The following is a 15316-nucleotide window of genomic DNA, read 5'->3' as shown; positions in this document are numbered from 1 at the left end:
CTCTTTGGCCTGTAGTTAGAGCTTCAATCTGCTGAGCTGTTATCTCAACAGCAGGTCCAACTGTGCTAGGCTGAGTAGGGAAATAGTCTCCTTAGTTTGAAAGAAACCACATAAAGCAACCACATCCCTTTGCTAGCCTCCTTTTATTTGGAGACAGTATAATAATTTGTAGCTGTATTTGACACTTGAAAGAATACCTATTGGGTGGAGACCTCTGAAGAAGCCGGTGCTGTTGGACACCCAGTGAGAAACTGCTTTTGGTGAAGACCTTCTGTATCTTGAAGAAATTTTTCCCAGTTCAGAGTCACAGGTGTTAGCTCAAGGCTTTCATGCATTTGTAGAGCCTGATAGAAATGGTGAACCGTGGATGTTCTGCTGGCATTCTGTGCAATTCCCAGCTTTGGTTAGGAGCTGCTGAGGAGGACTTTGTTGCTGCCATAATCTAGAAAACCAAGTCCTGAGAAATCCTTGGTATTGCTCAACAAGTAATTCTTCTGTTGGTGAACAATTGCAGGATTTGTACTGGCTAGCATTTGGTGAATAAAAGGCTCACATTAAGTAATATCTGCTTTTTCTGCATCTATTCTGTTGTCCAGCAGAGTTGTTAGGATTGCGTGTTATGGCCTTGATCAACCTTGGATCCCAGATAGTTTGCATTTTCTGCAGACAGATGTCAACTTCTTTTACTTCTTGAAGAAAGATTAGTGCAAGCCCCAAAGGCCAAACTACTGGTCTGCTGAGTTTGTGTTTAAAATAGCTCTAGGCTTGCTGGTACCCAGTTATAATGGTTTCTTCTGCAGTTGCAGTTTCTCCTTGTTGTGATAGAACTTCACAGTAAGAACAAAGATTACTTTTAATTTGGTAAAATAAATGACAAAAAAACAAAAACAAACAAAAAAACCCCACACCCAAAAAACAGAGCAAAATGATGCTGAAATGTGATTTAACTTACTAGATTGGAAAGAAAGTTGAGCTCTAGGGTTGAGGTGTTTCTCTGCTGTCTGGGCCGGTGCCATAGCGTGTTGTAGAATGTGCAGCAGGGTTATTGGGGCACTGCTCGCTCTGTGCTTGGGAGCTCTTGCGCCTTACTGTTGCCAGTATTTTCTACTTTGGGTATTGTGCAAGTAAAGCTAAGGTGAAATTATTCTATTGTGTTTCTGTGGCAATGAAAAGTTCAAAAATATCTGAGAACAGAAGACACTTCATTTAACTGCAGTTGATTATCCAGATCATCTCTTAGTGATCTTCTGCCAAAATCTGCAAGTTTATGAATCTTTAGATCTGAGGCCTGTGTTCCAGCACTGCCAGACTGTAACTTTGCCCGGTTGCTTTGCAGATGTTCAGGCTGTTGCTTATGAAGAGCCGAAGCACTGGTGCTCCATTGTTTATTACGAGCTGAATAATCGTGTTGGGGAGGCCTTCCACGCTTCTTCCACCAGCATCCTGGTGGATGGCTTCACTGATCCTTCAAACAACAAAAACAGATTTTGCCTGGGGCTGCTCTCCAATGTTAATCGCAATTCCACCATTGAGAATACAAGGAGACACATTGGAAAAGGTGAATTTTCAATCTTTGTGTTCTTTTTTGGGGGGTTTCTTTGGGACTCTTTCCTCTAGGCACGGTAGCCTGAGCCACTTGCTTCAAGAGCAGGCTGCTCTTCCCAGTATGTGGGATAAATGCTTATTTAGAATGTTAATAAAGACGTAGTTTTCTGGCTATGTCTTTTGAGTCCAGTGTGTTTTTCTTACCAGCTGGATAATTGCCGGAAGATTTTATCCCTAGCCATTTCTATTGCCTAAAGCCTATCATAATCTTAATTAGTGCAAGAGCTTAAGGCTTTTTTAAATGATATGTCTTGATTTCTCTTGATTACTGGTAATGTGGAAATCCAAATGATAGTTCTCACAAAATCTTATCTATTTTGCAGTTCTGACACAAATGAGCTACGCTAAGATGTATTTAGAGGGGCAGCTTGCTAAAGCAGGATTTTTTCAAATGCATTTTTAAAGAGGATCGTAATTGTTTCAGTGGGAATTTTGTGCTTCTCTTTTCTTTAATGGCCATGACAGTGTCCAGCGGAGGAGAAAGGCCTTCTGTTTTATGTCAGACTTAATACCATCCCCTCTTTTGAGGACTTGTCTGTAATACTGATTACATGTGAGTCTGATGTCGCCCTTGCCGTGGATTTTTCCTGCCAGACACCTTTCTTAGGAGCTTACGGTTCAGGGCTGAGCGTGCCCAAGCAGTGAGAATGTGACAAATGCCAATTGATTATCTTCCCCCTTCTTTGAGAAGAAAAGAATTGAAACTGAAGAGAACTATTCAGTCATCAAATTATAGCCGTTAGTCTGGAAAACCTTTCTCTGCGTGAGGGTGTGTGCAGCTCTCAGCAGTACGCCACACCTGTGCTATGGGACTCAAGTCCTAAAACTTATTCTTTCTTTTCCTCCCCATCCATCTTACCAAGTATGAGGATATTTATTTAACACCTCATTCATTTTCCCTTTAAAAGTAACCCAGCTGCGAGCAGAGTTCTGCTGAAGCACTTAACCGTGTATATACCAAAGTAGAACGGAAAAGACAAGGGAGCTGTTGAAGAAGAAAATGTACACAGTTAATGATGACGCAGAACTGTTAGTCTTTGAGGAAAGGTAGTAAATCCCGTACTTGAAGGCAGCCATAAATAGTTTTGATGATCAGATGGTGCTATGTGTTCCCTTACACGTACACACATCTCACGTGACCGAGCACAGTCGAGGCTTTCTGACTTCAGTATTTGAATTGTCTGCTTCTTGGACTTGTTGCACTGTGGGAGGTGAAAAGTTTAGGCAGCAAATAATAGATTTCTAAACACTAAAGGAAAGTTTTCTTGCTTTGTCAAAGATTTGCATATCGAATCATCCTGACAGCACATCTCAAGAGGTTCCCTATGGGGTGCATTTTTGGGACTTGCTGCCATCAGCAGCGGGTGAGGGAGTGAGAAATAGGAGGGTGGGACTGTCAAGTTGGTAGGTATGTGCCCTCGTTTAAGAGATATGTCTATGCATTATTTTATTCTTAGTTTTCTGCAGTGAAAAGTTTCAAGTGTGAAACTTGAAAACAACTACACTGAACTTGCCAAAATAGCAGTCAGAATTTCTACAGGTTGTCCAGCTTAGGGCTGTTTTAGTATTTGCAATCAATATAATAGAGATTCTGCTCTCTCCTCATGCATTCCCAATTATTGTTTTGTGTAAATGTAGCGAAAGAAAATTTAGCTGAACAATCCATCCAATGCATCGCATCAAAACTACTGTAGTTACTTACTGGCTTGTTGTTGTTGAATATACAGCGTGTTAAAATGCAGCAATTACTGATTTTCTCCTTAGGCATACATGTATACATGACCATCCTTTAAATCTACTCATGGAGAAAAAAAAAATAGAGTTTTAAGACAGGACGGATGGTCTGATGCACTACTAATGTTCATTTCTTTGAGAAGAAACACATGGAAACAGACCATGAAAAACAGATGCTCAGTGTGAATTAATCTGACCTCCTCATGTCAACATTCTTTTCCCAGGTGTTCATCTCTATTATGTTGGTGGAGAAGTGTATGCTGAATGCCTCAGCGACAGCAGTATTTTTGTGCAAAGTCGAAACTGCAACTACCACCATGGTTTCCATCCAACCACGGTGTGCAAAATTCCCAGTGGCTGCAGTTTGAAGATTTTCAATAATCAGGAGTTCGCTCAGCTTTTAGCACAGTCGGTGAACCATGGCTTTGAGACGGTGTATGAGCTTACTAAGATGTGCACTCTCCGCATGAGTTTTGTAAAGGTATGTGAACATTTGCTTAGGGCTGTTTTCTAAGCAAAATAAGCAAAATGTTGTGATTCTGAATTGTTGATTGCCTCCCTCCATTGACCTGTTAATAACTGTTAAATTGAAATATTTATGAATACTGTTCTTTAAGTGTATGATGGACCTTAACAATTTGAAGTTGTCCATAGACAAAAAAATCCATCTGTTGGTATAGAGTTGGAAAACTGAGGTGACCTGTAAAAGGTGTTTCCTTAACAATCACTTCAGTTACTTTCTGAAGTATTCCTGTCATGTCTGTTCTCTACTCTAATTTCATTAAATTGCTTGTCTTAGATAATTATTCAGTTGAATACTTGTATTTAATGTGATCATGTATATTTCTATAATTACTTAACTAATTAGTCTGGAATTATGGTACTATTTAATTTTGTGGGATATGGCATGATACAGTACAAATAAGCTTTGGATAGTTGAGTTGTCAATCGCTTGGCCTAAAACTGTGAAAGACACAAATTAATTACATAGCATCTGGTTTGCCTTTTTAAATGATGCTGCAATGGTCCGTGCCATCTCCAGTTCTCAAAGGTTCCCAGCTGAACTTTATGCCTTTATTCTTGGCTGGTATTTTTGATGTGAGATAGTACAGCTTGTAAGTCGCTGTAGCTGTTGTGGGAGTCTGTTTTGAACAGCAGCTCCCATATTAGGAGTGGCAATAATTATTTCAATGAACACATGTACCTTTCTATTCGATGTAAGGTAAGGATTTGTTATGTGGCTGTGAATAAGTTATATATGTAAATTCTGATGTAAAAGGGCTAGTCTCATCTTTGAAACTAGACAAATGAAGCTGATATGATGCTGAAATGCCCTCTAGTATGGGAAGAGAATAGCATCTTTCAGATGTGTTAGGGCAGGGGTTCCTGAAATGGAGCAGATTGTTGGTGTGGGATGTAGCCCAATAGTTGTACCGCAGCGTTGTATGGATGCGCATGACTCCTGCATGTGCAGTGCTGTGCTGCACTGTGTTTATAGCTGCTGCCACCTATTGGGAGTCCAGCTACTCCTTCATCGGGTTTAATATGGACAGACACCAAACAGTTCACGTGAATGCTGTTTAAGTGTCTGCATGTATCCTTGATAATAAGTGTTACAGACTTGGGTAGAAACTTGCCTTAACTTGGGAAATATCCTGCTGGGGAGTGATCATGCTTTCTTTATTCTAAGAGGTATTTCCTGATACATTGCTGTTCGTATTCTTTCTATCCTGCAAAAGGTGCTTTGGTTCTTACCAGGCAAATACCTCAGCCCCAATTCCACAGTGTCACTCTGTGACCTCAGTTTTTAATTTATTCATCTATTTATCAACATTTTTCTTGTTTTTGATCTTGATGTCAAAGACTTGATTACCTTTCTCTTTAGAGGGTTTATTGGACATGATATAACTGGCAGTGAAGTGTGGGGAAGTCTTGCGTTCCAGAAGTCATCTCTTTTGAGAACTTAGAGTTCAATTCCAAGAGGTCTCAAAATGACAATTTCTACAAATTCTGTGTTTTTTAACTTAAGATTTGTTTGTTGAAATGTGGTAATAATCAGACACTATTCTGCTGAAAATTGCTTATGAACGCTACATTATTTCAGTAAGAAGGGAATAGATTCAAGTGTGCTTCTCAAATATTTGCTATTTTAAAATGAGATGATTTTCTTTTTCCCTGATTATGATTCTGTTTCCAGGGTTGGGGAGCTGAATACCATCGACAAGATGTAACAAGCACTCCATGCTGGATAGAGATACACCTTCACGGTCCTCTTCAGTGGCTGGATAAAGTACTTACTCAGATGGGCTCTCCTCATAATCCTATTTCTTCAGTGTCTTAAGGTCCCAAGCTCCTGCATTTGGAAACAATTGAGCCTTGCATGTACTTGAAGGACGTATGAGTCAGACACATGCTTTTTTTTTCCCCCCCCCCGAACTTGTAACAGCTGAATAAGAGCCATGGAAATAATTTACTTCTGCAACCAACTGTTGGATTTGGGAAAAAAAAACACCAACAAAACAAAGAAAAACAAAAAACAAGCCCTTTGACGTCATACTGTTGGTATCAAGTATTTTAGTTTACATAGTAACGTTCTATTGCAAAGTTGATTTACAGGCCTTATCGTAAATGAGGCTACTGAGCCAAAACAACTATCTGTTGGACCGAGTTCGCAAAGGAGTTTCCTGTAGTTGGCATTCTGAGATTCTCTTCCTTCTTGATATCCAGCACTCTCTTATTTTTTTTCTCCGCGTTGTCCTTTTGGGCTAAGAGCTGATGTTGGTGAAACCTGCTTTTAACAGGCTTTCTGCAGTGTATTTTAAAATCATTTGTTTAAACTGATGGTTAGTCTCCTCTTAAGACAAAAAAAAAAAAGAAACCAAACGAACCAAAAACAACGACCTGAACACCTGACATGAAGTTTTAATATCAGTAACTTGTAATAATCTTGGAAATTGTGTCCTGACCATACTGCTGTAAGAATGTTAGGTATGTTTTCTGGTAAATGTACAGTGTTTATGAAAGTTTAGAAATCCTTTAGACGTAGACCCGTAAAGGAATTAGGAGTATTTGAATGGGGGGAAGAGGGAGCGGGAAGAGAAGATGACAACTGACATGTAGAATATATTGTAAACATAGGTTGTTAGTTTAAACTGAGGTCTGAGTTTTGCTGTGCATTTCATTTTTATAGTGGCTTCACCTTGTTAATGCTGACTTTTTCTTTGACTCTTCCTTTTTCTCCCAGAGCAATTATGCAGCTGGTTAATTCTTTCACCTGTGAAGAGGACGAAATGATTAGTTCCTGCAGTTTGAAGGCTGCAGCTCTATGTATTTCAAGACAAAGTTGTACAGTGTGCTCTTTAACTATTGAGCAGTTTTATACAGTGTATGTAACAGAAATAGGCTTTTAATTTTGTAAGAGAATCTTGTTTTGCCAAATCTAGAAACTGTCAATTGTTTGGAGGGCTTCAAAATCCCCATGTGGGTCTGTTTCAAACTTTAAAAAAATATATATATATTTTTAATTTTTTTTACTGCTTGGTTTATTTTCTTCTCTTTGATCTTTTATATTCGCGTAAGCTGTAGAACTTTAAGTACCTTTATTCCAAACTTAGTGGGTCCTCTTTACTGGAAGTTTTGAATAAAATCTGTTGTTACTGCTTACATTTGATTAAAACTTCGTCTTGTCCACTTCTTAGTAGATTTTCACAAACCAGATAAGGATATGATCTTGCGGGAGGAACGGCTAGGAGTGAAGAGACACTGACATTTATGGCTAGTACAGGTTAGTAACCCTACAGAATTAGTATGGAAGATAAATGAGCTCTCTAGAGGGAAAGACTTCTTAATTATAGAATATATTAACACGGATGCAGTGACTCAGAAGTTCCAGTTAATAAAATTTGTTTTTTCAGCATACAATATCTGAATGAGCAGGGAGTTTCTCTGCCTTTTACAGAAATATCTAGCAGATTGTAGATGGTGTAGAAGTGACTGAGTCACTACAGGTGCATATTCACTGAGTTCTGAGAAAGTCGCTAAGAAATTCTTATAATGTAAGAACTCAAGTGAGCCATGACTTCGTTTGTGGCCTTCTTTTTCTCTTGTTTCAGAATAAACAAGTTAGCCCGATCCTCTTTCATGAAACATTTAGAGATCTCCTTTAAAATGAATACTTTCCTCCTTTACAGTTTTTTGTAATAATTTCTTTAATCATCGTTGTTTGAATGCTCATGTTCCATGAAGAAATTGTTTGGATGCAGCTTTTGTGTATCAGCCTTCACAATCTCTTGTCTGTTTGCCTTGGGTTGGTTTGCCTTGTGCAGAGTATTGCTGCTTCCCAGCTGTTTTGCTGGAGATGTGCTGGAGGTGAAGGCTGTAATGGCAGTGGTTTGGGTTTTTTTGTGGTTTTTTTTGTTTTTTTTTTTAAAGAACCTTTAACAACAATCTTTTTTAAATCTAGATTTTAAGAAATTAGATTTCTTACAAAGTGGTAGTCAAGGCACAAGCACAAGTCTTAAAAGTTTAAGTTAAAGGTGATTATAGAAGGAAAATAATATTGTTTGCTGTTGGCTCACTCTGCCTTTTTATTTTTTTTTCCTGTCTTCAACCTCTACCATATTCAGTTTCAGCTGTTCCCAACCAGGTTCGTTTCTTCTGTTGGAATACAGAAAGTGGGCAGCTTTTTCTTTTTTTTAAAGTGCTACAACCATCCACCAGTCACGCAGGTCTTAAGTAATAGAAGTGTTTCTGCCTCCCCTTATATGGATGATCCTGTAAGAACTATAATAAACTTTGAAATAGCTTTGAAGTAAAGACAGTTCTGTTGCAAGTGGTTTTTGAGTCTTGTAAGTTTTGGGCAGCCAGGTGAGGGACTGAACCAATCAAACCAGTTCAGGTCAGTTTGACCTTTCTCATTCCCAAGGCATACTAACAGACCTGGATTTTGCAATATGTATGTTTTCTGTTGCTGTTTGAGGAAATAATAGAGATTATGCCATAAGATTTATTTTTAAAAACATGCTAAACAAAGTTTGTCAGTATCCCCGATGTCTTTTTTTTCTTTTTATAAAATCATACTGAGTTTCCTGGTTTAATGCAATCAGAAAACATGGATTTATATTTCAAGAAACTCTCTGAATATATTACCATAATTCCTCTCTTTTTCCTAACTGGGGATTGAAATCATTTAGTATTTGTGGTGTGCCAGAAACTTAATGCTTTTATGGGGTCCCAGTCTTTTGAAATTGTTAAGAATTTTTCTATGCTTTTGGTTTAGTTGAATTGCAGTATGCATACTTTTTCTTTACTTATTATACAGCTTTTTGTTTGTGGTAAGGAGACATGAACTGTAGAGGAAAAGTACCCCTTCGTGTGATGACTGAGAAGATCCCAGCTGGACTTGGTTATATAAGTTGATTGAGTAGCACTTGAGACTGATTGGCAGAAAAACAGGTGATAGAAGAGCAATTACTTTAAAAGTAACTGCTAGCCTGAGGTGTTTGTGAAGACCTTTTGGAGCAGCTTGGAGAAATATTCTTACTGACCTGCTCTATTCCAGATAGCTGGAATCAGAAATCAGAAAGTCAGCAAAGACGCAGGACAGAAGGAAAGGGGGTTTTTTTGTGTTGGCCTCTCATAGAACAGAAAGATAAGAGCTCTCTGAGCTCTCCTCAGGGAGATCCTGCACTGTCCACTCTCAAACCAGGTGAGTCCTTGTTGGTTATATGGTATTTTTTCCCCTCATGGTTTCCTGGGTCTGATCTCTTGAAAACCAGGTTAAATGTGGAAGAGACGATTTCAAGGTCTAAAGCTGAAGTTGAGACAAATACTTCTGTGGAGGTACCATGTTTTGGCATTTTAGTGCTAGGGAGAAAATTATTTCCAAATGAGGATAGGCTTTTAACTATGTAAAAGCCTTTGGTGAATCTGTAAAAGGCTTGATGGAAGCTAAGAGAGGTAGTTGTTATTACTTGTAAGAGGGGATGGAGAAAAGAATCTTTGCTTTTAGAAAAGAATTCTTGCTTCAAAGAATCATGGGCCTGATCTTTTAATCTTGTACAGCTGGTATTGCCATGTAGTTTTGCAGCAGAAATGCTAAGACATGGCCTGAAGCAGTGATTGAACACCTGGTGGGAAGGCAGGGCTCACCCGGGGGAGCTCAGGTGCATGCAATGTTCCTAAGTGAGCAGAGGGGTGGAGCCAGGATCCATTCCTTTCCAGACCTCATTTAAGGGTCGGCAGTGGAGGCAAGGGCACCTCTTGCTGGAGATCCCTGCCTTCCAGAGGCCTTTAAAAGGTAAGTAGTTATTTCTTCCTTTATTTTTGCATCTAGAGCTGCTACTTTTGGGCTTGTTCTCATTTGTTGCAGCCTAGGATTGTGCCACTTCACTGTTATTGCTATGCTTTCCATCATGTTATAGCATTACAAATTCAAATAAAACTGTTCTCTTATTAAATCGCTTATTTTGTTACTACAGATGTTTTCACAACTGAAGATTTTTCTAGTCTGCTGTGTGAATATAATCGTTTTAAGGCAATAAATCAGTGCAGAGGTGTCTAAAAATGTTGTGGCCCTTTCTCAGTGTGCTTCTCTCCATTTTTTTTTTTTTTTTTCTTTTAATTGTCTTTAAGCCTCTAATCAGAATGTTGGAAGCTGCCTGTGTCTTGATGATCTGTTATATTGATCCTGGTTCATTCTGTTCAGTACGTTGTTGCCTCTTACTCTGCTCTTGAGATTTGTAACTGAGATCTGGCAATTGCTTTTTCTGGATTTGTGCCTAAATATGCTATGTAACTTTACCACCACCAGTCATAGTAGAGCTGTGTGTTCTTTACATGTGTCTCTCAGTTCATTTTCTTCAAATATATTTATAGTTCTGTGACTTAAACAGTCAAACCAAGACACCACCTTATCATGTTGTCCCTTTTCAGTAAACTACCTTTTCATTATTCTTTTAGACTTTCTTCTCAACTCCTTTATTTTTCGTGACTTGTCTTATTTTTCTTGACAAATTCTTGTATTTTTTTTGTCAGATTATTTTTTCATACCTGTTGGATGATCTGTATTTCAGTCCAACAAAAATCCCTCTTAAATATGCTTGCCAAAGGCCAGTAAAGAACTATAGATTGCTGTAGACACTAGAAGATATGAATGCTTTGGAGTCTTTTTCATCCCCCGCTATCTCAAATGATAAGTCTTTTGGAGGGAGAAAATGAGTGCTACTGAATGTCTGTTTTGCTTGGGATTACTGTTTTCAAGAGTTCACGTTATATCGTTAACTTGGCTTCTTTTTATGGTTGTATGTTGCATGGTTTGCAGTGGACTGAAATGGTCGGCCAGGTTTTGCATTCAGTATTCTCTGACTGTTGCCATCAGCTTTACAAGATAAATCCTACACTTGTTCTTGCCATCTCTCTCCAAATGGACTCCAGAATAAACAAGTAATGTAGTTTGTAGAATGAAGCTGCTGTGTTGACTGCTAGCCTGGGTGACTACTCCTTGGAGAGGAAACCTCTGGGACGTACAAAACTGTGTCTCCAGCTCACTCAGATAGGAGATATGTGCAAGCTGGCTGGAGTGGCTCTGTTGCCATAGCCTGCAGAGCTCTTGAGATGCTATGCTTGTTATTGAGGTGCCACAGGCCCATGCTGGTGTGCAGTGGCAGACTGCTACCAACTGTCCCTCTGTGTTAGTGCTTTGAGCTTCTGAGAAAGAGGGCTCTGATTTCCCTCTTTTGTTCATTTGAGGTAGCTGACAAGATGGCTGTTTATCCCAGCTGTTGGAGTTGATGAGCTCTTCAGCTACAACAGCTCGGTTTGATTGGGGTGTATGGCAGAGTCGTAATCAAGAAGCTGTTTTAGTGGAGAGACAGACTCCTGATTCATACAAGCCTATTGAAAATACAAATGTAACTCCAGTGAGATTATAATGCCGGCATACCATTAGTATGCAGTATGGGTACAAAGATGACCAATTCTACTGCTGTGAATGGAAAAGAAGGGTACAGTTTTTACTTGGGACTGATTAAATGCATTATAATTATGAATGGTATGTGGATCTTCACTGTATGTTTCTTTGTCATATGCATGCAAAGACATCTAAAGTCATGAAAATAATCTCAAACCCAACTTTACAAACAGAAATTCAGTCATCTGTAAGCAGTGTAGGAATTCTTATTCTAGCAAGTGTAGAGTCCCCATTTTTTCTTTTTAGAGTTGGTTTGTTTATTCTGTCATGAATGGATGAGTTTAAAAATCCACATCCTCACTTCATAATCCTGTCAACTCCTTTGAGACTTCTATGAAATCTATGAAACTGGGAGGAGGCAGGTGTTAGGTAAATTTTGAAAGAGAAACTGTAATGTTCGCGTGCTTCGGATTGTTAAGAGGTCTTAGGGTCTCTTGTAGCAATGAAAAACCTGTCACATTCAACTCTGTTGCACTAGATATGAAGTGAGCTATGATTGCACTGCAGTGGGGACTTGACTTTCCTTGCTCAAAGAATTCGGTTTAAATAGGCATGCTGCTTTTTAGGCTTGGTGAAAAACACAACTGGCCTTCTTAAAGATCTTCCAATCTTTAAATCAGGACTTATTTCTTTATGCAATATCTCTCTAACATGTAGATGTATTCCTTCACGTGAAGAAATGTTGTCCCTCAGTTCCTTTTTCACTACCTTTATATAGTAACTTTGGAATTAGTTTTTTTTTTTATATTTCTTTGGTTTAATGAGCCTAACTCGTTACAAGAAGGGGGATGAGTCTTGGTGTGTGCAATGCTGCAACGAGATGGTTTTCCCAGAACACTTGGTTCTTGGCAGGAGAGAAAGTGTTCTGTCTCACCTCTGAGCCTTTCGTTTCTGCCTTTTGTTGATCATTCTGGCGTTGGTAATCCTGAGCATTTTCAGATACATGTGGAGTCTGAAAGATGGCTACTATCCCATCAGATATTTCTTCAAACTTGTGGACCAGCTTTCCCCAATCAGAATCACCATAGAACTGGCAACAGCACTGTTAAAAAATGGATCCAAGCATGGCTTCATTATGAGCATGACTCAAGCAATGGTCTGACTACAAAAAAACTCAAATGCAGCTTTGTGCTGTGTCCATGCCATTTTCTGAAGCAGTACAGAAGGAAGTTATCTCAGTCTGGTGCCTTGAAGAATTAGGTGTTCAGGAGATGGATTGATTTTTACATTGTGCCAAGAGAGGAGTTTTGTCAAAATGCTTTCATGGGGTATGTTTTTCTTCTGTATTTGGGGTTTCTTTGTACCCCTGCTGGTGATGGTTAATTTTATGCCAATTCCAATTATATTACCTGTGCTGTGGCCAGTCTGTTTTATGGCCCACTGTATTCCTCTTGTTTTTTTAGCATGTAGTAAATGCAGTAAATATTTCCATGATTTGCACAAGAAGAAAATTTGAACAGTTATATAGCAGTAGAGTTCAGTTTAAATTGGATGACATAGCATTTATGGAAAGCAGCTATTTGCATTTTTATAATCAAAATACTAAAATCCTAAATGTTCTAGAAATTGATGCTCTTCAAAGCATTTCCTGGAAAAGCGCTTGGATGTTGATCTTGATGTTGATAAGGCACGTGGCATTGTAAACAATTACAATGAGCTAGGAGCCTCCTGCTTGAGGAACCTGATTCTGCAGAGCCATCTTAGGGGCACCATCTTTTTTGGCTTGAGGTATCCATTAGTGTTATACAAACCCTTGAGTAATCTGTTCTGTGAGCAGTCAACGGAAAAGAAAGGGTGTGCATATTGCAAAAGGGGAGGGTTCATTGAAGGTCATGATGTTTTTGCTTGTATTTTTTTTTTTTTTGTGGTTTGGGCTGCTAGGATTAGAGTTATACAAGGGGAACGACGTTTCTGATACTCTACTGGAGGTAGTTTTAGTGTGTATGTATATCCTGCAGCTATGCTGGAGAGTGGTGGGAGTCAGTGATGAAGGACAGGTGGATGGGGAGCAACTGGCCAAGGAGCAAATGTGGCAAAAGAGGCAAATGTGTTTGCAAACAATTTTCTTTTTTTTTTTTTTTTTTTTTTTTTTTTTTTTTTTTTTTTTTTTTTTTTTTTTGAGAAAGTACAGGGAAAATGCTCCTTTCTGTGCCAGCAGCTGTGGGTGGGTGGCAGTTTTATGGCCATTCAGTTGGATGGAATGGTCCTGCATGTGTTGATTGGTCTTGTAGCATTGCAGCTGAACTTACAAGGATGCTGCTGTGTGTGTGAGCACTGTGTGGGACTCGGGACAGGGAAAGGATAGCCTGATCACCCTGTGAGTAGTTTTATCATACGTGTAGTTTATTTTGTGTTGTTCGGGTTGTCTGGCACGGCTTTTCTTTCTTTCTTTAGTTAGGGGATGAAAGCATATGCAGGGTGTGTGGCCATGCATTTGTTCTCTGTGCTTTGGTCATCCCTTTACTGAGTTTGCATGGGAAATGGTGATGGCCTCAAATCAATGTGCACAAGGAGCCCAGCCAGACTTAGTTGTTTTTACAGTTGTGCATAGCCTGAAAAATGTGACATGCATATCGCATAAACAGGAAACAACTCTTGTAGGGGACTGAATGTTGCTGAAAACCTAATCTAAATAAGACCGTTAGTCATCTCCATATGGTAACCTTTCCGTGCCACACAAGTTTGGAAAATGTGCTCAGTGAATATGTGGATATCAGCTGTTGCCTTACACATTTAAATCATTCTGTAAAATCGGTCTGCGGCACAAATACCTTACATGAAGCAATTGTGAGTACAAGTCTGCATGTGTAAAAGTGTTCATATGGGAACCGGGCTGGGCTTGTAGCACTACAAATGAGGCTGAGGTTTCTTCGATCATCTGAGTTTCTTACAACAATAAATAGCTTAAATAACAAAACAAAGCCCACAGAAGTAACCTACTTGAACTGTAATCAACAGTGGTCGTTATGAGTAAATACAGAGTTGTTATAAAAAGATAGAATACAGCGTGTTTGAAAGTGCTGGCTAATATGTAAGTGATAGCTGGCTTAACTTTTTCAAATCCTCAGAAAGATTACCATGTAATACAGCAGTAGACTGATACCCCACTTATCATATGAAGTTTTGACTGTCAATTTCTGTGTTTTCTTGTGTATAATCTATGGGTGATATTTTGTTTTGTTTTTCAAATGCCTTGGGAAGTTCCTGCCTTGCATTCCTGCTCCCTCCATCCAAGTTTTTATGGAACTCGAAAAGGGCAGGTTTATACAAGTGGAGTACAAACTACATGTGGTACTGTGAGAAAACATTTAGTATACCTGGGAAAACAGTTGTTTTATGTGTGTTTAATAAGAGTATTCAGTGTATTGCTGGTGAGAAGTGTAGCTTCAAGACTGCAAGTCTGATGTGCTTAACCTGGAATTGCTGGTTTACCACTGATGTGAAAAATAGTGACATAGGAATTAAATTGTATGTTACTTTCCTTATGAAAGGCAAATCTTACAAGACTTTGAAAATATTGTTGAAGTAGGAATAGAAAACAGTAATTTTTTACTTAGCTCATCACAGATTTGTTGCGTGTGGCAGTTCACACTCCCAAGGCACTTTGAGGATAACAGTCAAACAGGTGCGTCTGTGGTGTTTGTAGGAGCTGGTTTGTTGCTCTCTTTTAGCTGCATCTGTTGTGAGTTGTGTGTGTATTATTTTCCCTGAATGTCAAAGTAGAATTTATCTGAAATGACTGTACTTGAAATACGGAGGCCAGTCCCATCTCTACAGTACCCAGTGAATTTGCTACAAACTGGCATAGCCGTTGCATCCCAGTTCTTCATGCAGTGCTGAAATGATCTTGCATTATAGGTGCTCATACTTTTTACATATGCCGTAGCACCTCTCAGCAACAATGATGTGGTACAGTGATTTGGAAATAGTTTTCAATAACAGAGCCAAGCTTGGGGTGCACATCACTTCATTTATTAGGTTTGTGTTGTCTCATCGAATGTGCTGAAG

At 39.0% G+C, this 15316-nt stretch overlaps 1 protein-coding gene across 5 annotated transcripts in view; it reads left to right on the top strand.

Moving 5' to 3' along the window:
• SMAD1 (SMAD family member 1) overlaps window positions 1-8158 on the top strand; it is a 105433-nt gene extending 97275 nt beyond the window's left edge. For all 5 annotated transcript variants that reach the window (XM_052690120.1, XM_052690118.1, XM_052690121.1 and 2 more), the window contains 3 exons: window positions 1337-1558; window positions 3564-3820; window positions 5537-8158. In XM_052690120.1, coding sequence (XP_052546080.1) covers window positions 1337-1558; window positions 3564-3820; window positions 5537-5680 — 623 coding nt within the window. In that variant the 3' untranslated portion in view covers window positions 5681-8158. The remainder of the gene's footprint in view (window positions 1-1336; window positions 1559-3563; window positions 3821-5536) is intronic.
• The last annotated feature ends 7158 nt before the right edge of the window (window positions 8159-15316 follow it).

The sequence above is a fragment of the Tympanuchus pallidicinctus genome, unplaced genomic scaffold (assembly GCF_026119805.1).
Source record: "Tympanuchus pallidicinctus isolate F22 unplaced genomic scaffold, pur_lepc_1.0 scaffold26, whole genome shotgun sequence".
In the NCBI taxonomy this organism is placed as follows: Eukaryota; Metazoa; Chordata; class Aves; order Galliformes; family Phasianidae; genus Tympanuchus; species Tympanuchus pallidicinctus.
This window is presented reverse-complemented; position numbering and strand designations above follow the sequence as displayed.